General features: G+C 44.7%; 2 protein-coding genes across 19 annotated transcripts in view; one reads left to right on the top strand and one right to left on the bottom strand.

Annotated features, from left to right (window-relative positions):
- Positions 1 to 877: 877 nt before the first annotated feature.
- Positions 878 to 23,586, bottom strand: part of ZNF618 (zinc finger protein 618) — a 199,548-nt gene continuing 176,839 nt past the window's right edge. For all 18 annotated transcript variants that reach the window (XM_043453030.1, XM_043453033.1, XM_043453031.1 and 15 more), the window contains 2 exons: positions 9,419 to 9,520; positions 878 to 8,756 (listed from right to left, as the gene is read on the bottom strand). In XM_043453030.1, the coding sequence (XP_043308965.1) occupies positions 7,240 to 8,756; positions 9,419 to 9,520 (1,619 nt within the window). In that variant the 3' untranslated portion in view covers positions 878 to 7,239. The remainder of the gene's footprint in view (positions 8,757 to 9,418; positions 9,521 to 23,586) is intronic.
- Positions 18,944 to 19,471, top strand: LOC122431700 (60S ribosomal protein L26-like). Its single transcript, XM_043453068.1, has one exon. The coding sequence runs from the start codon at positions 18,977 to 18,979 to the stop codon at positions 19,412 to 19,414; it is 438 nt and encodes a 145-aa protein (XP_043309003.1). The 5' UTR covers positions 18,944 to 18,976; the 3' UTR covers positions 19,415 to 19,471.

The raw sequence follows: 23,586 nt of genomic DNA, 5'->3' as shown, positions 1-23,586 counted from the left end.
CCGGGGGGCGGAGCACGAGGCCTGCAAGTGACCGCAGGGCAAGGCGCACGTGGACGTGCGCTTCACTTAGGAGATGGGTGTGCTAACTCCGGGCAGGTGGGGGACGACCGTCACCCCGTCCTGGAGGAGTGGGAGAGATGTCTGGGGGGCTGGCTCGGAGGACGGCAGCGTTTCAGCAGTCAGTGAATGGGGAGGGAGGTTCAGGGAAGGGGACGCTGTGAGAAAGCCACTGGGGAGCCTGGGTGGGCTGCCGCATTGGGACGCGGCTCAGAGCTTCAGGACAGAGAGGAGGCCACCCAAGGGACCTGGCCTGGCTGCCTGGCAGGCCCACCAGTCTCCGCGTTTGCACCCAGTGAGGTGTCTGGGCTCTGTCTGCACCTCTCCTGGGGTGGAGAGTGCCTTCCCTCCCCAGGCAGGCTTTCCACTCTGGACTGCATTGGAGACAGTGTGTCCAGACACTGGGTTTGAATGTGTCTACGACAGCTCCCACTGATTCTTCAGAGTCACAGATGCCATCTGGAACTTGGCAAAAGCCACGGCACCCTTCCTCAGAAAATGGACGGTACACACAACCCACAACATCACATAAAAGGCATGAGTCCAGGCAAAGCTGGGTGTGCTCCTTGGGGCCTGGGCCACCCTTCCTCCCCGGGACAGCGCTCAAGAGCAAGGCCCAGGGGGCCACGTGCTCTTGGGCCTCATTCATCAGATACCACTGGCTCGGCTCTGGTGTCCAGGGTCACCCCGACCTCATCCAATGTCCCCTCGGGATGGACTCCAGCTCCGTCACCCCCAGGCGACATCTCTGCTCTCTAGCGCCCTGCTCCTGCCTGGACGACATGGCCCAACCCCAAGCCCAAGAAATAACACCACGCACTGCCATCTTCCTAAAGGTTGTTTTATTGTAAAACCATAAATACAACACTGACATGAAATCATTTATTTAAGCAACTGATTCTCTCTAACCATTAAAAGGATATCTTTTTGCCTTGGCATCAACCAACCAGGAAATAATGTTGCAAGAATCCGGGGGAGGAGGGTAGGGGGTGTTGAATTCTGGACTGGGGCTTTTGGCGATTTAAGGAACCAAGTGGACCCTTCCTCTTCACCCTGGGAATGTCCCACTTTTGGACAAGAACAGACAGGTAAAAACAGCAAACATTTAAACAGCTCAGTTTTAAATTTTATTACTCTGTAAAAATCTCTCTTTTTTTTTTTTTTCCTGTTCCTTTCCTCCATTTGACATCAGTAAAAGTTTTAAACACCACAAAACTGATTTGGCTATAAATGGAGAAACGGTACCCAAACCAAAATGAAACCGAAAACCCAAAGGACAAACAGAAAACCTTAAATAAACCCTCAAGTTTGGTCTCGGGGGTTTACAAATCACAAGAACCATCAACTCAACCCCCATGCAACGTGACTCCTTGCAGAGCTGCTGGATCCACATCAACGACAGAGGAGACCGCGAACAACGTCTTTTGTTAATTAACACAGCAAGGGTGACACTAGGTAACTTTTTTTTTTTTTTTAAATACAGTACATGGTACACAGGGTCCCAAGAAAACCCTGAACAAACCCCTTGTGGAGACTTGAGCCAAGCACTGGCTGTTTATAAAAATATTGTGTTGCTACAAAAGTATAAATTAATGCTACCGGTATTAAGAAATATTAAACACATAAAACTTATAAGGATTAAGAAAAATATTCATTAATACCTGTAGAAAACTCTGGCCTAAAAAAGATATTTTTTTTGTGTGTTTCTTTTTTTTGTAAATTTTTTTTTTTTTGTATTTTTTTAAGATGACTTGAGTTTCTTGCACTCGAAGAGAGAGACACAGTCAGATGTGTCCATGGTATTGCCTAGAACGTCTTTAACTACTGAGAAAGAATGGGGGGGTGCACACACGTGGTTACTGAGGGGGGCCTGGGAGGGAGGGGGCACCAAGGCTTTCATAAGATTTACCTGATGTGAAAGAATCACCGACATGAAGTTATGGGCAAAAAAAAAAAAAAAAAGGTAGGGTCATCAGAGAACAACTGAAAATAATTTATGCTCTTTAAAAAATATCTCGCTTCAGGTGGTTGTACAAAATGACCTCCTGATGCTTGGAATCTGAATGGCCCTGGACACGCTGCCCAGTGGGTCTGGTAGCTTCCAGCCCCGCGGGGCCCTCTGTCTCCTGGCTGGCAAGTTCCAGCCCTGTGTCCACGAGCTCGCTCACCGCTTTGGAACCCGGCTACCCCGTCTGGGACCCTGTTTGGGTGGGAGGGAAGGGTCCTAGGCGGGGACCGGCTGGCACCTGGGTTGTGGGAGGAGCCCCCCTTCTGGCTGGCCTCAGACGTCATGGTCTCCGCCAACCTGGACTTTAGGAAGCGCCACGGGGATCCCAGGCCCCTGAGGTTGCGGACAAGGCTGGGCTGTGCCCCTAAAAGGAACTTTGGTTCGAAGAGTCAAAGGTGCCCGGTGGGACGTGTGGGTGGGGAGGCCCCCAGTGGGTCCTGATGCTGACACCCAGCTGCAGACCTAGCACATCTTCTCGGTACCGGAGGTGAATCTTAAAGCAACGCCCATGGTGGCGGCCGCGGTGGGGCCATGAAAACACAAATAGCAACCCGACGCCCTTCACCCTCATCAAAGCGGAGCAGGTGCCTCTGCACGGAAACTACAGGGCCCCTCTAGAGAACGATGGGGCGCCACGGACCACGATCCTCAAACCCAAATGAGAGAGGAAGGAAAACAACAACAAAATCCTCCAGAAAACCCCGAGAAGGGAAAACTGGGAGGGGAAACATAAGAGGGAGAACACTGTATCATTGGTTCACCATAACTGGCCTAGCAAACATTAGCCACAGTGACGAGGGGGCAGGCCCCTTCCCAGTTCTAACACGGGCCCGACTGGATAGAGGGGGCCGAGGTGGGGCCGGCAGGGCCCACACAGGAGTCCCCCTCCCCACCTACTGTCTCCAGGGGACAGCCTGAGCCTTACTGAGCCTCTTGGTTTCATCTAAGCCAGCAGCCTTTCTGGAAGCCCTCCCCCAGGAACAACCCAGGCACAGAGGAGCTGCCGCTGTTCCCCAGGCAAGGGCAGGGCTGTGAACTTGCCCAGCTCCATGCGGGCAGGAGGAGACTTCCGGGTGTGCCCTGCATGCCTCCTCACTCCATCTTTGCCAGCACACCCGTCGTCATGGCAACTCCCCAGTACTGTCCCCTTCTGGGTCATTCCTCATAGGCCCTCCCTTCTCCATCAGCATCCCAGGTTTGTTCCAAACCTTCCCTGTGAACCTGTGGCCTCCGAGAGTGCCTGCGGCATCCCCAACAGCTCTTCAGGTACCCACTTTCCAAGGAGTTTAGTCCAAGTTCAAGCACAAGCCTGGGTGACCCCTAAGGGCAGAGGGCCAGCTTCACGGTGGAAAACATGCCTTGCAGAGTGTTTCTCTGGTGTTTCTTGAAAGTGCAGGAGAGAAAAGAGCAAGCTGAAGGAGAGGAGGCTCACCAGCCTACAGAGCTGACGTCCGAGTCCTTCCCAGAAATCGGGAGATGCAAAACTTCTCAACTGTGTCATCGGACTGTTCTCTCCTCACCAGGAAACCTCAGCATCCTTTTCCCAGCCAAGAGCCAAAGCCAAGATGCCAACTATGAAGCTGCCAGGCAGGGTGATGGCAGTGTCCTTGGTCACAGACACAGTAGGTGGTTTTCTGCGCCATGAACCCTGAAATGAAGAGTAGCCACAAAGGAGCTTCATCTGATGGCCCCTCTGTTTCCCGGTTCCCAGCTACCATCTGGAGGGAGGCCTGGCTGGTGGACCTGGGCGGAGGGAAGAAGAACCACGTTGACACAAGTCCGGGCATCCATTCATGACAACTGGGATGGCACACCTGCTCTTGGTGGAGCAGAGACCACTCGGTTACTCCACATCTGTGGCCCCACCCATGAGGCTATGGTCCTTGGCTTGGGGTTTGGTGGTGAAGCCCACTGACCTCAGAGGAGGCGGGAAAATCCTGCAGAGTGGAGGTGTGTTTTCTCCGCCCCCTCGCTGGGGTCCATGCATATCAGCAGCAAGGCCCCTTCTGTCCTGGGAATCACATGCTTCTGGCAAATTGTGTCCAAGTCAGCAGGCAATCGACCGCCTTGAGCTGCAGAGTCCCATAGTGGTTAGTGGTCACAGAACTGGGAGGCAGAAGACAGAAACTTTCTGAAGGTCCAAGTCAGGCTAAGTGCCAGGAGATGAGCTGGAAGAGCCGACCTCAATCCTTTGGCTGAGCTAGAATTTGGATAGGGTGGATATTGCTGGAGATGAGGGGCCAGTGGCTGGGCCTGTGAGATCTTTGGGTTTTATTAAGCTGTTCACTGCGAGGGGATCTGCAGTATGCGAGCTGCCTGCGTGAGAAGGCAGACAGAAGGCGGGGGCACCTTGGTACAGCCCTTCCTATTGGCAACAACAGTGTCTGAAGAACCAAAGACTGGAAGAGAGAAATGATTACCTGCCACCCTCTGCCCGTACCTGGACAAGGCAGTCCCAGGAGACAGCCTTCAGAAACCTAGCGGCACTCACATCATCTCTGCAAAGCAAGCCAAGTCCTAAGGATCGAACTGAGGTGGAAAGGAGGGACAGAACAGGAGGTGACATGTGTAACTCGATACCTGGAATTTGGTGAAGACTTCCTCGAAACTTCATGCTGGAGGGCAGACATCCCCGAGTTCCAAGGACGCTGATACTTGGGCTTGGTCCTGATGGCTTTGCAAGACAGTGAAATGCCGATTTGCTGAGTGGCCCTGAAAATGAGGCAAGACCAGCACAGCTCCCCGCTCAAAAGGAGAGAGAGGATGGGCTCCGAGGCTTGACTCCCACCAACTACACAACACCGGCAGCTTCCACCCTCCTATGTGGCTCAGAGTGCCAGGTCTCCCCAGCAGCAAGGCTGGAGGCCTTTGGTTGTAGGCATCTCACCCATCAACAAGCCTGCAGCCCCCTTCTTGAATGTCTCCCAAAGTCTCATCAAATAGCCTGTCGATGCTCCCATACACTACAGAACGTGACACAAGGTGACGGTCCAGTGCAGATAAGAGGCTCTTCTGACGGTGTGAAACCCCTTGGAAATGTTGTGGAGTACGTGCCCAGAACTTCTCCGGGAGAGGAAATGGCATGGTGGTTCCTGAGACCATGGCTTGCTGCAGTGAACGTGGAAACGACCCTCTGGGATGCATTTCAGTATGTCCAAGACGCAGAGGGTTAGTTCTCATGAGGCAAACTGAGCAGGCTTGGCACCTGGGACAGTGTTCTGGTCCATGATCTTAAGCCTTGAGTTTTTAAATTAACTTCCCCAACGTTACTGCCATGGACCGGGGCGGGGGGAGAGGGCTGTTGTACAGTGCTTTTTGAAATCGAGGTATCTCGCAGTTGAACAATGTTTTATTACTAAGGAGGGATGTGGTGGACTTGGTCAACCCACCAGGATGGTAGAATGTGCCTTTGCAAATGGCGCCCCCCCAGCGATGGTGGGCACCGAGGGGATATGGGACCACCAGTACATATTCACTGAGAGGTGGGGTGGGAGGCTGAGCATTGATCCTGACAAAACCACCTCTTGAGAGGGGAAAGGGTCACCGTGTTGGCATTTAGGCTAAGTGTGTGGAACATAAACCGCTCACAGAGGAAGAAAAGCCTAAAACCGTCTTTCACAGCATCAAGTTGAATGTGGCCTAATGCCATTCCACCCTCAAACATCTGTCATTTGGCCCGCAAGGCACCATGCTCAACTACCATCCTAGAAGGAGGGCTGAGGCTCATGTGGGGGACCTCCAGGGCCGTGGGTAGTGGACCCCCCGGAATCTCCGGGGTCCTGGGGAGGAAGAGGAGGTTGTGGGTCTGAGGTGTGATGGATGTGAACATGGATCAACTCAGGATTCCCTGCTGAGCCGGAAGGGTCAGTGACGCGGCAAGTAGTGTAATGCACTCTGGGTATAGAAATCAGACATTCGCAGTACCAGACACAGCGAGCCAGGAGGGTGGTCTTCCACTTACAGTCAGCACTCCTAAGCCACATGTTTCTCTATGGCTTCCACCAAATCCCACGTCTGCGAGACCTGTGACTCCAACACCTCTCCTGGTCTCCAAACAGCACGGCCAAGTTCACAGTCTTGGCTGTTTCAAATACAGGAAAACTGGACTGTACAGGGAAGGTTGATAAAAACCTCAGGATACTGAATACACCACTGAGATGAGCTAGTTTACAGTGTGACTTGAGGAACAAAAAGGGCAATCAAAAAAAAAAAAAAAAAAACCACAAAAAAACTCTCCAAAATATAAGTTATAGACATTCAGTGCCTCCTAGCAGAGTCTAAATCAAATTTGAAGAAAAAAAAAAAAAAAGGCAAAAACTCCTAAAATGTTAGGGAAAAAATTATTAAGGAGTGGAGACAGTTATCTTATACTTCTTTGAAAATGTCTTTTTTTTTCTCTCTTATATTAAAAAGCAAAAGGTCAGCTTTATATTCTTAAAAGTCTCCTTTCCTGATTTGGGGAGATAGATAGGTGTGTTTCTAAGGCGGCTGCCCCCTGACACCCAGGGGTATCGCAAAGGCAGCAGCTCAATGCCCTGAAGGTGAACGAGAACAAAGTCCAGTGCAGAAGCTGTCCATCTGATGCAGTTTGGAGAATCCATGGCAGGGCAGCTGGGGAGGAGTGGGGCGTGATAGGGTCAGGAAGGCTGGGGGCAGGGGTGGCGGGCAGTGGAGGGGGGGAACCACAGGGTGAAGGACAGAGAGTGTCAAGTCACTTCAGATCTCAGCTGCCTGAACATTTCACAACATCAGTTTGTACAATCTGCACACCTGAAAATGGAATCTTTTAAAGCCCCCTCACTGAGAAAAGGAAGTGAAGCGTCTTCCCTCTTTCCCAAACACTCAGCTTTCCTGACACGCCCAGTTTAATGCACACGTGCCCACGAGGGGGCATGCATGCATGCACCAGGGGAGTATGTGTGTGCACACGTGTGCAACGCTTTGGTGGCCACGCAGATGGGCACAGAGCCGCCCGTGCACACACATGCACGCACACACTGAAAAAAAAGCACTTAAGTTTCCAGGGGGCATTTATAATGAGGTCCACAGTGTTTAGAACTTAAATTCCTTTTCTTTGTTTGCGACAGTGTTGTGTGGTTTTTTTTTTTTTTCCTTCTTTGAACATTCTCTTTTCTTTTTCTCTTTCATTTTTTTTTTTTCCCAATCTGGAAGTCTTAAAGCATGTTGGATTTCAGAAACATGAGTTTGTTCATATCTTCTGGACTGAGCAGTCGCCTCCTTTTGATGAGAAGTGCTTGTTCACACATATTTACACACCCGCTCCTGGCCCCCACGGCCGGCACCGCGAGGAGCCAGAAGGCGAGCTTGGCGAGTTTCGTGTGCTTTTGGGTCACGCACGACCAGTACTGGAAGAGATCGGGGGTGGCCTGGAAGAGGGGCTCCTGCAGGTAATCGTACACTTCGTTCTTCCCGAGCCGGTCGTCCTCCTGCGTGGCAGGGTTTTCTCCGGGGGCGGAGCGGGGCTTCTTGGCTGCGGGCTCGAAGTCGGCCTCCTCCGTCCAGGACTCCTTGACCTCATTGATGAGCTCGCACACCTTGCCGATGATCTCCTCGTGCTGGTAGGGGGGGACGGGCCGCAGCTTCTGCTGCGGGTCCAGGATCATGGCCACCTTGTGCGCCGGGTGCACCTTGAAGTTCTCCTTGAGCGCCTCCAGGAAGAGGTGGCAGAGCTTGCTGACGGTGCCCGCGTCGTTGGCCTTGGCCGTGAACAGCTTCTCCAGCCGGACGTAGGTGGGGAGCACCAGCTGCAGGGTGGGCTGGCTCTCGTTGCTCAGCTCGATGACCGCCTGCTTCACCGGCGTCAGGATGGCGGCCAGGTTGCTGAGCAGGTGCTTGTTGAGGCTCTGGATGAGGTTCATCTTCTTGGCCCGGCTGTAGAACTCGCAGATCTGCTCATAGCGCTCATGCACCAGCAGCAGCGAGTCCGTGACGGAGTTCCAGCAGGGCGGCGGCGAGGTCTCCTCCAGCGAGCCGAAGGTCTCCTTGGCGAGGCCGGTGGAGCCCGCCAGGTCCTCGCACACGTTGAGCAGCTCGATGACCTCGTGCATGCTGCGGGCCTGCAGCGTCCGCTTGCTCAGCACGCTCTGCACCACCGAGTTCAAGGCGCAGGCTGAGCAGCGCAGGCACATGCCGGCCTTGGAGAAGGCGGACGCGCTCACCCGGCAGTCCGTCACGTACACCGTCCTGATCTCCGACATCACGAACTCCGATAGCACATTCTGCACCCAGTGGTGCACCAGGTCGCCGCTGTCGCGGATGTCCGCGCCCTTCACGCCCAGCACGTAGCTCTTGATGTGGTTGCCCTCGGCCTGGTAGGCCGTGAGGATGTAGCAGGAGTCGGGGCCGACGCTCTGCGAGTGGCAGGTCACGCCGATGCCCAGGCAGGCGTTGCTGCCCAAGGCGCACGTCACCTTCACCTTCACCTGGTTGTACATGCGCGGCAGGTGCTTCAGCGCCAGCGTGTTGAAGTTGCCCAGGATCTCGGTGACCGAGAAGGCCCCGTAGCGGGCGCCGCTGTCCACCAGCGTCTGGGCCAGCTTCAGGAACTCCTTCCCGCTCACCACGCTCAGAGCACCCAGGTCGGCGCACATGACGCGCAGGAGCCGCTCTGCGATGTTCTGCCGCTCCTTCTCGGGGATCATGCTGTTGGGTGTCAAACCACTGGTCGTGGCTGGTGAGGGGGACACAAAGAGAGAAGTGATTAATCCTGGCATTCAAGGCTCCGTGGTCTGGCAGCAGCATAATACTCAAGCATCTAGTATTAGGCATTACGAAGCGATTTCATCTGGTGTGCAAACTGATGGTCGTTGCAAGTCTTTAACATGTGACAGTCTCCTGGGAATGAAGTTCTGTGATTGACTAGTAATGTCTGCCCTGGGCAGGGGAACGGAGTGTAGTGGTTATGTGTGCAAATAGTTGCTGCATGTGCCATTCAGCTCGGCCTCTGAAGCTAAGTAGTCTAACCTCTTCCTCAATCCAGAAACAGCCTCTGATACAGAAGGTGTTAGTGAATAAGATACATGAGGCCACAGTGTCAGGAAAAAGCAGACCAGAGAAATTGTGGAGAGTGAATTCTAACTCTGAATCTGTCATGAATTTGTGTTCTCTGATCACAAATAGATCACGTCTCCCCAGGCCGCCTCCATCCATCCCGTGAGGTCAAATTCCCATCAACTACGTCTCAGGTGTGAAAGTGCTTGACAAACCGTTACGCGTGGTCTTGCATCACCATGGGCGGTACAGGGGTGGGGAGGGGGGCAGAGGGGAACAAACTGGGGGAGGTGCTGGAGCAGACTTCCACCAGTTCCTGGCATCTGCCTGGGAAAGACCTACTGTTGTTGGCGCTGTTCCTCTGGGCTTGGGGCTTCCACTTCTCCTCCACGACAGCAGGGGGCGATCGGGACTGGTTGGAGGCGATGTTGTTTTCGTTGTCCGCTGTGGGCACAAAGGGGACAGTGTATTTCCCTGAAGTGCCAGAGGCCTGTCTGCTAACAAGGAGAGAACGAGAGCATGCAAGTGAAGGCAAGCCTGGTCTCTGGGACATGGGCCTGGGTTCAAATCCTGGCTCCTTAGACAACTATCTGATGCCTGCAAAGCATCATTTTCATCACTTGGAAGAATGAAGATAATCCCACAATTGCTGGAAGGACTAATAAGAGATAATATAGGGAAAGAGCAGTGGGCACAGTGCCCAGCATGGAGTCAGCACTCGGGGAATGGGAAGTGCTGTGTTCTGAGTCTGGATGGGAGGCCCCCCAACACCCACAAGCACAAAGTTCTAACTGAGACTGCGGAGGGGGTGCCCATTATACCCCAAGAGGCAGAAAGCATCTCACACTTGCTTCTTTGAAGTGTGTCTTTTTGTCTTTTTAGTGTACTTACTAGAAACTTAATTAGATGAACACAACAAAACCAGAGCCCTATATGACATAAAGTATACAATTCTCAACCCCCTCGTTACATGCAGAAGGTGGAAACTAAAGGGCACACATAGCAAAGGATCTCCTCGGGATCACACGGAAAGCCAGCAGCAGAGCTGGGACGCACAGCCCAGGTCCTTTGGTACCGAGGTACGCCCTCCATGAATTTCCCTAATTTTTGTTAACATGTACATATACACTGGTGTTCAGTTTTAAGTAATGGGCACACGCCATACTCTTCTATGCACGATTACTTCTTGACATTTTTTTAGAACTGTCTTGAGTAGAAATCGTCTTGAGTTACCTATTTGCCATCAGAAATGACCACACAATCTTTTACTGCGCCATACTTTACCAATTATTAACTACACCCTAGGTCCTGAGTTTCAGGGCTGTGCCATTTCCAGTATGACTATTCTGCTATGAACCTATTTGCCCAATATTCTAATACTGTTTTTCTGTGCTCTTTTATTGTTGTGGGTGTACCTCCTTGAGACATCATCTGACAGGTAGAATTCACAATCTGAGGCTATCAGTGGGTCAGTGGCCTCTGTTCAGCATTGCCAGACATTGTTCTTCCTTTCTTCTCAATTTAAGGCATCAGACCATAGAGGTCAAGGCCAGAATTTTCATACCTAGAAAAGAGACTTCTCCAACTTCTACATATTCACAGTCAGCCATCTAGAAGACTCTGGGATGGGCATTCAAGGAATATTTTACAGCCACTAGAAAGGTGGCTGTGTACCCTGGAGAAACATGTGAAAATGCATAAGATAATGAAAAGCACACTCTAATCAGAACTTCATATGTATTTTTAGAGATATGTACTTAAGACTCACAAGTCAAAGAATGAACAGATTTATGCATCAAAATCTGGGGGGAGGGGACTTTCACTTCTGCCCATTAAGGATGACCTACCATAGGAACTGCTCTCCAGGTGCAAACAACTACTGATCATGATACAACTGCTTTCAAACAGGCAACCTGGGGTGTGAGCCCAGAAAAAGCAAATGTGGTGAGCTCTCTGACTGCCCTGCTTACCGCCTGTTTTCATGCTGCTGCATATAGGGGCAGGGAATTTAACAAGCACAGTGATCACCTTTAAGAGATAGAGATCAAAATTCAGGCAGAGACAGCTAGAATTTACAGGGGAAAGTACTAAGGCAGAAGAAGTGTCAGCAAGAGAGAGCTCTGGAGATTGTAGGGGGTTCCCTGGAGTTTTTGATGAAACTGATCTGCCTATTGCTGCTTACACGCTAAGTTGTGTCTGACTCTTTTGCGACCCCATGGACTGTAGCCTGCCAGGCTTTTCTGTCCATGGGATTTCCCCGGCAAGAATACTGGAGTGGGTGGCAATTTCCTTCTCCAGGGGATCTTCCTGACCAGGGATCAAACCTGCATCTCCTGCACTGACAGGTGAATTCTTTCCCACTGAGCCACCTGGGAAGCCCAATACATAGGACCAAATTCCACAGGAACGGGGCAAGAATCATTAAAATGCAGTAGGATGGTAATTCCTAGGGCTACCCCACTGGGGAAGTCACCTGCGTTCCCTCAACCAGAATGGAGAGACCAACCTCAATGCATGAGAAATTGGACAGTCCCCTTGTATGCGTGCGTATATGCTACGCCACTTCAGTCAGCTCCTCTGTCCATGGAATTTTCCAGGCAAGAATACTGGAGTGCGTTGCCATGCCCTCCTCCAGGGGATCTTCCTGACCCAGGGATTGAACCCAGGTCTCTTATGCCTCCTGCATCGGCAGGGGCTTCTTTACCGTTAGTGCCACCTGAGAAGCCCTGGACAGCCCCCTTATTATGCAGCTAAATTAGCCATAAGCGCTGCCCTAGACCTGCCCTAGTACATTTTAAGAACAAGCCTCAAATGTATTAAAGTGACTCCAGTTAACAAACTGTAAGCCAAATGTAATACTCTCTAAAAAAATTAAAAAACTAGCACCTAACAATATGAAATTCACAATGTCATTCATCTCATCAGTACTGCACATCCAAAATAGTAGGCAAGTATGACCTATAACCAGAAAAAAATAAACAAAAAACAAAAAAACAAAAACCAAAACCTAATCAACAGAAACAGACCTAGGAAGGACAGAGATGATATATTTAGCCAATAAGAAATCTTACAACAGCAGTTGTAGACATCATAAATATGCTCAAGATATGAAGGGAAACATGAATATCCTAAGGAGAGAAATGGGAGATGTGAAAAAGAGCAAACTAAACTACACTCAAGTGGAACTTCTAAATATAAAAATAAGTGGTATAGGAAAAATACACTGTATGGGACAAAAACTAATTAGATGCCACAGAAGAAAAAAAAATTAGTGAAGTTGGAGACAGAACAAAAAAAAATATCCAGTGAAAACCAGACTGGGTAAAAGGTTGTAAATAAATAAAAGGGGTATGGACAATATTAAGCAGTTTAACACACTTGGAGTCCCAGAGAAAGGGGGTGAGGCAGAAAAAATATTTGAAGAAATGGCCAGAATTTTTCCAAATGAGATGAAAACCATAAAACCAAGTTCTAAAAGCTCAAAGGAAACACCACCAAGGCACAGTGTCATAATAAAATTGTTGAAAACCAATGACAGGAACAGTGAGAGAAGAGGAAAAATTAAGTACAGGTGAACAAAAGTAAGAATAACAACAGACCCAGCAGGCAACAGAACAAAGTTAAAGGAGAAGGTCAATCTAAAATTCTAAGGGCTGCCCTAGATGAACGGATAAAGAAGACATCATAATGCAGTTGATATAAACTATATTTATACAATGGGATATTACTCAGCTATAAAAAAGAATGAGGGACTTCTGTGGTCCAATGGCTAAGACTCCATGCTCCCGATGGAGGGAGCCCAAGTTCAATCCCTGCTCGGGGAACTAGATCCCACATGCCTCAACTTAGACCCTGTACAGCCAAATAAATAAATGAACATTAAAAAAATGAAATAATGCCATTTGCAGCAACACAGAAGGCCCTAGAGATGATCATACTAAGTGAAGTAAGCCAGACAATGACAAGTACCATATGATATCACTTACATGTGGAATCAAAAAAGAAAAAGGATACAAATAAACTTATATACAAAACAGAAATAGACCCATGACAGATAAAACAAACTTATGGTTACCAAAGGGAAAAAGGAAGGATGGACAAATTATGAGTTTGAGATTAACATATACATACTAATATATGTAAAGGAGATAAACAACAAGATACTATCTTTCACAAATGGAAATAAATAAGGGAAAAAAAAATTAGACCTGCAACTATAAGAAATGCTAAAGGAAGTTCTTTAGGTATAAAAAAAAAAATGATACCAAATAAGAATCTGGATCTACAGAAAGAAAAGAAGAGTACTGGGAACTGTATATATATGAACATAAAAGATGTTTTCCCTCATTTTTAATCTCTTTAACAAGGTAACTGACTGCTCTATGGAAAATAGTAACAATGAATTGTGGTAATTACATGTAGTAATAAACTGTATGGCAACAATAATAGAAAGATTAGGAAAATGATATAGAAGATTTCGTTGAAAGTTTTTCACACAATATACAAAGGGGGCTAATATCCTTTGAAAGTAGACTTAATAAATTAGAAATGTCTAGTGTAAAACTGACAGAAATCATTAAAAACACCCAAAGAATTACAGTTAATAAATTCATCGTAGAGATAAAAATGGAATCATAAAAAATTCTCAGTCCAAAATAAGGCAAAAAAATTAGAGAAAAAGGAAGAAAGAACTAATGAAACAGTAAACAAATAGGAAAATGGTAGATTTAAACCTAGGAATATTGAAATCACATTAAATGCAAATGATACGATCTCCACATTCCAAGTAAAAGTTAGAGAATGTCATACTTAAAAAAAAAAACCAAGAATCCACTCTATACTATCTATAAGAAATCTATTTAAATATAAAGACATGGGTAAATTGAAAGTAAAAGGTTAAATAAAGGTATACTCCACAAAGAGGAATGAAGAGAAGGCAGGAGATGCATGTGGGAGTACTACAGAAAAAACAGACCTCAGAACAAGAAATATGACCAGGGGTAATGAGAGACCTTTATCATGATAAAGAAGTCAGATCACCAAGAATACATAATGATCCTATGTTGTGTGCAAGTGATAATAGAGCATCAAAATTACATGAAGCAAAAGCTGAGAAAACTGAACAAGAAACAGACAAACCAAACCCACAACTGGAAATTTCAAACTGTCTTCTCTCAGTAACTGTTCCTCTCATGAGAAAAGAAAAAGATTGAATACAAATGAGCAGAAAGCAGACAACATCAAGCAGTCCAATATACATACAATTGGATTCCCAGAGAAAGGCGGTAGAATACAAAAATACTGAAATCATATAAAGTATAGTCTCTGACCATAACTGAACTAAATTAGAAATCAATAACAAAAAGATATTTGGAAATATTTCAACTATTTGAATATTAAACATCACACCTGTAAGTAACTCAGAGGTCAGAGAAATATTAGGGAGGTCAGAAAATGCTTTGAGCTAAATACTAAAACATACAGATCTCAGATTTCAAAATTTGTGGATACATCTAAATGAATGTTATTTATAACATTAAAAGTTTTATTAGAAAAGAATAAAGGTTTAAAATCAGTGTCACAAAGCTTCAACACTAAGGGATCTAAAGACTAAGTTTAAAGAGTAAGTTAAGTCTAACATAAACAGAAGAAAATAATACAGATAAAAGCAGAAATGAATGAAACCGAAAATGGATAAACAATAGAAATCAAACTAAAAGCTAATTCTTGGTAGAAATCAGTAAAATTGATAATCCTCTAATAAGAAAGATTAAAAAAACAAAAGAGAGGAATGCAAATTACTAGTAGTAGGAATAAAAGAAGGGGACATCACTACAGATGCTAAACATATTAAAGGGATTAATGGGGACATGAATATGGGGATTTCCCTGGTGAGCCAGTTGTTAAGAATCCACCTTCTAATGCAGGGGACACAGGTTTGATCCCTGGTCGGAGAAATAAGATACCACATGCAATGCTAGGTAACTAAGCTCAAGCACTGCACCTAGAGAAGCCCCGCATGCTGTAAGTACTGAGCTCTAGCACTCCGGACACTACACACAACTAGAAAGCCCACGGACTGCAACTAAGACCTGATGCAGCCAAATAAATAAATATTTTAAAAAATGATTATGAACAATGTTATGCCAATAAATTCAACCATTTAAGTGATGCCCAAAAAAAAAAAACCTAAAAATATAAAGTATCTAAGTTCACTTCAGAAGAAATAGGCAACCTGAATCTTTCAAGTTCTGTAATTATTAAGAAATTCAGATCATAGCGCACATAATTTCCCACAAACAAAAACTCCTGCATGAGTTGACTGCAACGTTTCACCAAATATTTAAGGAAGGAATAATACGGATTCCAAACAAATTCTCCCAAGAATCAGAAGAGGAAAGAGCATTTCCCAATTCATTTTACAAGGCTGTCATTATCTCGATCCAAAACTAAAGAAAAAATTATAAGAAAAGAAAATCCAGGGACGTCCCTGGTGGTCCAGTGGCTAAGACTCCACACACCCAGTGCAGGGGGACCCCAGGTTCGATCTCTGGTCAAGGAACTAGATTCTACTTGCTGCAACTAAGAGTTTGCACACCTCAACTACAAAATTCCGCTGGAAGATCCTGCTTGCTTCTTCAACTAAGACCAGGCGCTGCCAAATAAGTACATAAATAAATATTCTTTTTTAAAAAAGAAAGAAACTACAGACCAATATCCCTCAACATATACACAAAATGCTTAACAAAATATTAGCAAATTAAATATAGCAATATATAAAAATTGTAACACATCATGGGAGCTCCCCGGTGGTCCAGAAGTTAGGACTCAGAACTTTCACTGCTGTGCCCTGGGTTCAATTGTAAGCCATGTGGGATAAAATAAAAAATAAAAGTAATAGCACATCATGAATAAGCAAAGTTAATTCCAGAAACGGGATAGTTAATAAAAGAAAACCAATCAGTGTAATTTCCTATACTGAGGGGAAAAAAATAAGAAAAATCATTTTATCTCCATAGATAAAATGCACTTTAAATGTGATAAAATCCAATACCCACCCATGATACAAAATCTCAGCAAGCTAGGAAGAGAAAGAAACTTTTTCAACTTGATAAAGGACATCTAAAAAAAAACCCTTGACTGATCTGATAGAAATAAAAAGGATTATTTATAAGGAAATACTATGAACAGTAGTATTCTAACCAATTAGACAACCTGGATGAAATAGACAAGTTCCTAGAAAACATAAACTATGAAAACTTATTTAAGCAGCAGAAAATCTGGATATATCTATACAAAAACTGAATTAGTAATCAAAGTACAGACCATAAAAAAGAAAAGCAAAGGAAAGCCTAGGCTCATTGATGAATTTTATCATACGTTAAAGAACTTTTCACAAATTCTTCTGAAAATAGGAGGGAACACTTCTCAATTTATTCTATGAGGCAGGTATTATTCTGATACCGAATCCAGACTAATAAGTCACAAGAAAATAAACTATAGTCCACTATGCCTTTTGAATATAGATACAAACATCCTCAATAAAGTACAGCTAACCAAATCCAACAACACACACAACAGGTTATATCCTATGACCAAGCAGCATTTATTCCAAGAATACAGGTTGGTTCAACATACAAAAACCAATACTATATTAACAGAATAAAGGACAAAAACTCCCTGATCATTTTAATTGATGCTGAAAAATTAAATGACAAAATTCAAAACTCTTTCATGATAAAAACACTCAACAAACTAGGAATTGAAGGGAATTTTCAACCTGATAAAGGGCATCTATGAAAAACCCATTGCTAACATTATAGTTAATGGTTAAACATTAAAAATTTTCCTCTTAAGATCAGGAACAAGGTAAAAATGAACACTCTATCTCTTTTATTCAATATGCATGAGAGGTTCCAGTCAGGGCAATTAGAAAAAAAGAAAGAAAAACAAAAAGAAAGGGAATCCAGATGAACAGAAGAAGTAAAATTATCTCTATTTATAGATTACAGACTACATCATTGTGTATATAGAAAATCCTACAGAGAACACAGATACACACACAACTATCAGACCTTGTAAATAAGTTCAGCAAGATTTCAAGATATAAGATCAATATATTAAAGAAATTATACTTCTGTACGTTAGCAATGGACACTCCAAAAATTAAAGTAAGGAAATAATTCCACTTACAATAGCTTCTAAAAGAGTTAAAATTCTTAGGAATAAATTCTAAAATAAGTATAAGACTGCACACTTAAAACTAAAAATATGTTTGAAAAATTCAAAGAAGGCTTAAATAAATGAAAAGGCATTCCATTTTCATAGATTAGAAGAGAATATTGTTAAAATGGCAATATTCCCTAAATTGATCCAGATTCAACCCAATCCCTATCAAAAGTCTTGCTGTCTTTTTTTGCAGGTATTGACAAGTTGATCCTTAAGTTTATGCAGAAGAGCCAAACACTCTTGAAAATGAACAAAGCTGGAGAGTTTAGACTTCCTGATTTCAAAGCTATTTTAAAGCCATGGTAATCCAGACAGTGTGGTACTGGCACAAAAATAGACATACAGACCAATGAAACAGAATTTAGAATCCAAAAATAAACCCTCAAATTTTCAGTCAACTGATTTTTGACAAGGGTGCCAGGACAATGCAACAGGGAAACAAATAGTCTTTTCAAAAAATTGCGTTGTGACAACTGGATACCCACATGCAAAAGAATGAAGTTTGACCCCTACCTCACACCACATACAAAAATTAACACAAAATGGAATATGCGCCTAAATCTAAGAGCTAAAACTAGAAAACTCTTACAAGAAAACAGGAGTTAAGTCTTTGTGACCCTCGACCAGGCTATGATTTCTTACACATGACATCAAAAGCACAAACAATGAGAAAAAGTCTTCATCAAAAATGTTTGTGCTTCAAAGGACAGCATCAATAAAGTGAAAAGATAACCTACAGAATGGGAGAAGATATTTGTAAATCATCTATCTATAGAGGCCTCATGTCTCTAGAGATAAAAAGATCTCTTACAACTCAGCAATAAACCCCCCCAAAACACCCAATTAAAAAATGGGCAAAGGATTTGAACCAACATTTCTCCAAAGGAGATACTTAACTGGCCAATAAGCACATAAAAAAATGTTAAACATCATTTGCCATCAGGAATACACAGAAAAGGAAAGATACACCCATCTGAATGCAAAGTTCCAAAGAAAAGCAAGGAGAGATAAGAAAGCCTTCTTCAGCGATCAATGCAAAGAAATAGAGGAAAACAACAGAATGGGAAAGATCAGAGATCTCTTCAAGAAAATTCGAGATACCAAGGAAACATTTTATGCAAAGATGGGCTCAATAAAGGACAAATGGTATGGACCTAACAGAAGCAGAAGATACCAAGAAGAGGTGGCAAGAATACACAGAAGAACTGTACAAAAAGGATCTTCATGACCCAGATGATCAAGATGGTGTGATCCCTGACCTAGAGCCAGACATCCTAGAGTGTGAAGTCAGGTGGGCCTTAGGAAGCATCACTACAAACAGAGCTAGTGGAGGTGATGGAATTCCAGCTGAGCTATTTCAAATCCTAAAACATGATGTTGTTAAACTGCTGCACTCTATTTGCCAGCAAATTTGGAAATCTCAGCAGTGGCCACAGGACTGGAAAAGGTCAGTTTTCATTCCAATCCCAAAGAAAGGCCATGACAAAGAATGTTCAAACTATCGCACAGTTGCACTTATCTCACGCGCTAGCAAAGTAATGCTCAAAATTCTCCAAGCTAGGCTTCAACAGTATGTGAACCAAGAACTTCCAGATGTTCAAGCTGGATTTAGAAAAGGCAGAGGCAGATCTCTTCCCATCTGTGGCCATCGCTGAAGTGCCGGCGGCCAAAATGAAGTTCAATCCCTTTGTGACTTCTGACCGAAGCAAGAATCGAAAGAGGCATTTCAATGCGCCTTTCCACATTCGCAGGAAAATTATGTCTTCTCCTCTTTCTAAAGAGCTAAGACAGAAGTACAACGTTCGATCCATGCCCATGCGAAAGGATGATGAAGTTCAGGTTGTACGAGGGCACTACAAAGGGCAGCAAATTGGCAAAGTAGTCCAGGTTTACAGGAAGAAATACGTCATCTACATTGAACGAGTGCAGCGGGAGAAGGCCAATGGCACAACTGTCCATGTGGGCATTCACCCCAGCAAGGTGGTTATCACCAGACTAAAACTGGACAAAGACCACAAAAAGATCCTCGAACGTAAAGCCAAATCTCGCCAAGTAGGAAAGGAAAAGGGCAAATATAAGGAAGAAACAATTGAGAAGATGCAGGAATAAAGTCATCTTGTCTACAACTTTCATTAAAAACTGTTAAAATGAAAAAAAAAAAAAAAAGGCAGAGGAAACGGAGATCAAATTGCCAACATCTGTTGGATCACAGAAAAAGAAAGAGAATTCCAAAAAACATCTACTTCTGCTTCATTCACTATGCTAAATCCTTTAGCTGTGTGAATCACAACAAACTGTGGAAAATTCTTAAACAGATGGGAATACCAGACCACCTCATCTTCCTCCTGAGAAATCTATATGCAGGTCAAGAAGCAACAGTTAGAACTGGACATGAAACAACAGACTGGTTCCAAATTGGGAAAGGAATATGCCAAGTCTGTATACTGTCACCCTGCTTACTTAACTGATATGCAGAGTATGTCATGTGAAATGCTGGGCTGAATGAAGCACAAACTGGAATCAAGATTGCAGGGAGAAATATCAATAACCTCAGATATGCAGATGACACCACCCTTATGGCAGAAAGTGAAGAGGAACTAAAGAGCCTCTTCATGAAGGTAAAAGAGCAGAGTGAAAAAGCTGGCTTAAAATTTTTCAACATTCAAAAAACGAAGATCATGGCATCTGGTCCCATGACTTCAAGGCAAACAGATGGGGAAACAATGGAAACAGTGACAGACTTTATTTTCTTGGGCTCCAAAATCATGGCAGATGCTAACTGTAGCCATGAAATTAAAAGATGCTTGCTCCTTGGAAGAAAAGCTATGACAAACCTAGACAGCATATTAAAAAGCAGAGACATTACTTTGCCACCAAAGATCCCTATAGTCAAAGCTATAATTTTCCCAGTAGTCATGTATGGATGTGAGAGTGGGACCATAAAGAAGGTTGAGCACCAAAGAATTGGTGCTTTTGAACTGTGGTGTTAGAGAAGACTCTTGAGAGTCTTCTGGACTGCAAGGAGCTCAAACTAGTCAATCCTAAAGAAAAGCAATCCAGAATATTCATGGAAGGACTAGAATGAAAGAGGAAGCTTCAATTCCTTGGAAGTTCCAACACTTTGGCCACCTGATGTGAAGAGCCTACTCATTAGAAAAGACCCCAATGCTGGGAAAGATTGAAGACAGGAGGAGGAGAAGACCACAGAGGATGAGATGGTTGGATAGCATCACCGATTCAATGCACATGAGTTTGAACAAGCTCCGGGAGATGGTGAATGGCAGGGAAGTCTGGTGTGCTGCAGTCCATGGAGTTGCAAAGAGTCAGACACGACTGAGCAACTGAACAACAACAATAATACAGAGATTAAAATAACAATGAGGTATCAGTTAATGTGTGTGTGTTAAGTCGCTTCAGTCATGTCTGACTCTTTGTGACCCTATGGATTGTAGCCCGCCAGGATTCTCTGTCTATGGGATTCTCCAGGCAAGAATACTGGAATGGGTCGCCATGCTCTCCTCCAGGGGATCTTCTCGACCCAGGGACTGAACCCACATCTCCTTTGGCTCCTGCATGGCAGGCGGATTCTTTACGACTGAGCCACTGGGGAAACCTCTCACTTAATGTAGCAGTCCCCAAGCTTTTTGGCACCGGGGATCAGTTTCATAGAAGACAATTTTTCCACGGACTGGGGCGGGGGCACGGTTTCAGGATGATTCAAGCACACTGCATTTACTGTGCACTTTATTTCTCTTATTATTATTACATATATCAGCTCCACCTCAGATCACCAGGCATGAGATGCTAGGGGTTGGGGAACCCTGACTTAATGCATTAGAATGGCTATAACCAGTCAGATAGTAAGAAGCGTTATCAAGGATGTGGAGAAGTTGGACCCCTCATACACTGTTGGTGGGAATGTGAAAATGGTGCAGACACTTTAGTAAACAGGGGAAGCTCTTCAAAAGGTTAACTGCAGCCTGACTCTATGACCCAGAATTTCCACTCCTAGGTAACTACGTAGTAGTTAAAAACATGTCTCCACAGGGACTTGCACTTGGACATTCACAGCAACTTTATTCGTAATAGCTCCAAACTGGAGACAGCCTAAAAGTCCATCAGTTGGGGGAACGGGTAAACAAACCGTGGTATATCCAGACAATAAAATACTACTCAGAAATTAAAAGACTAGTATCATAGAATATGAATGAGTCTCAAAAGTATGCTAAGTGAAAGAAGTCAGACACCCAAGTCAGACACGAGGCTAAATATATAATCTATTTATACAAAACTGCAGGCTTCCCAAATGGCACTAGTGGTAAAGAACCTGTCTGCCAATGTAGAAGACTCAGGAGACACGGGTTCAATCCCTGGGTCAGGAAGATTCCCCTGGAAGAGGAAATGGCAACCCACTCCAGTATTCTTGCTTGGAGAACCCCATGGACACAGGAGCCTGGTAGGCTACAGTCCATAGGGTCGAACAGAGTCGGACACGGCTGAAGCAACTTAGCATGAACGCATGCACACAAAATTCCAGATACTGTAAGGAAAGAAAGCAGACAGTGGTTGCCAGCATGGGCGTCTGGGAAAGGGACTTTTTGGGTCAATGGTAACATTATACATTGTGCTTATGATGGTGGTTAAATGACTATACATTTATCAAGACCTATCAAACAGAACTCTTAAAACTGGTGAATCTTATTTATGTAAATTATAAATAAATACGATTTTAAAATAGACTGAAAAGAAACCATTAAAAGAGGAATAGTGGTTAGCTTTGAGTAGTAAGATTATGGGTGCAGGGTGGTTCCCTCATTCTCTGCCTTTATGCAAGCCTTGGAATCAGGATTACTCAATCTCAAATTTGATAACGATGTCTAGTATGGTTGATTAAAAAAAAAACCTTTTTTTCTCCTTATCTCACAGATAATGCTGCTGAATGGGTGAGGCACTCAGTAAATGCTCTGTGAATGGTCTGATTTATAGCTTGAGCTGGAAACAAGGTTTATTCAGTGTGGCTATTCCCATGTATCACAGATGCACATGTTCACACATGAACAGACAGACACGTCTGCAAAGGACTGGATGCAAAGCTGGAATAAAGAATGTCTCCCAGGGAGGGATCAGTTGCAGGAAGGAGAAAGCAGCTGTTTCCAGCAGTGGATGGAAAAGGAGAAACTTGTATTATTTGGTCTTATTTTAGAATGTGCCACAGTCCTCAATATTTTACATGCATCATCTCCAGAACCATCACCCAGGCTGTGGAGAATGGTGATGAACCCACTTTACAGATGAGAAGACTGACACCCAGAAAGGTGATTAGGTAATCCCTCAAAGGGACTAGAAGTTCAGTGTGGCCATTCCCACATCCTACCACTCTGAGTTGCCAATATGTTTGCCTCCTAGGAAAGTCCCCAGGCCTCACTTAGCTGAAAAGAGGCTAGAAGGGATGACCTCCGAGATGCTTCCCCCATCCCTAATCCTCCACCTCAACCACCCTGCTGAAAAGGGCACCTGGCTGTTGAGTTCATGAGAGGGTCAGAATTATAGTCTGATTCAGTGGTTGCAGAGCCTTGGGTAAGTTACTTAAGTCATTTTATTTTATAATTCACACATTTTATGAAAAGAACAAAAAAAAATAAACAACATAGAAATAGCACACCAAAATGAACTGCATAATGTACACCTCTAAACACAAACAAGCAATATAGCACTACAACTTGGAAAAATTTTAAAAATCAGAGCATCTCCCCTACTGATAGCAGTTGAAGGAATGACCTATTGCATTCTGGAGGCAAAACATTATGGGAACAGCTTATGTTTATTAAATATGGCAATCATTATTTAAATCATTAACTGTTGGACAGGGCTAACAATTTTCTTATTGATAAATTGTGCTTCTTTTTTTTTTTTCTGCAGTGCTGAGCGGCATGGGGGATTGTAGTTCCCAAACTGGGGATCAAACCTGCGTCCCCCAAAGTGGAAGTGTGGATTCTTAACCACTGGGCTGCTGGGCAAGAAAGTCCCTGATAAATATTTTTTGACTGACGCTTTTCTGCCCACAATATGTGCTTCCATTTTCTATAAAGGATAGCTAATTCAAGCACTTAACTCAGAGGGATTTCTGAGGATCAAATGAGCTAATGTGTAAGAACTCAAACGATGTTAGGTATTACTTTTCACGAGCCGTGCAACTCTGGGCCAGCAATTGCATTTTCTGAGCCTCAGTTTCCTCATCTGTATAATGGGGATGATAACGCCAGCCAGCTTATTGAGGAGCC

The sequence above is a fragment of the Cervus canadensis genome, chromosome 30 (assembly GCF_019320065.1).
Source record: "Cervus canadensis isolate Bull #8, Minnesota chromosome 30, ASM1932006v1, whole genome shotgun sequence".
Classification (NCBI taxonomy): Eukaryota; Metazoa; Chordata; class Mammalia; order Artiodactyla; family Cervidae; genus Cervus; species Cervus canadensis.
The sequence above is the reverse complement of the archived record's forward strand: the minus strand, read 5'-3'. Positions and strand labels throughout refer to the sequence as shown.

Bases quoted from the DNA above. Each gene is read 5' to 3' on its own strand.
- LOC122431700 (XM_043453068.1), top strand. From the start codon at position 18,977: ATGAAGTTCAATCCCTTTGTGACTTCTGACCGAAGCAAGAATCGAAAG.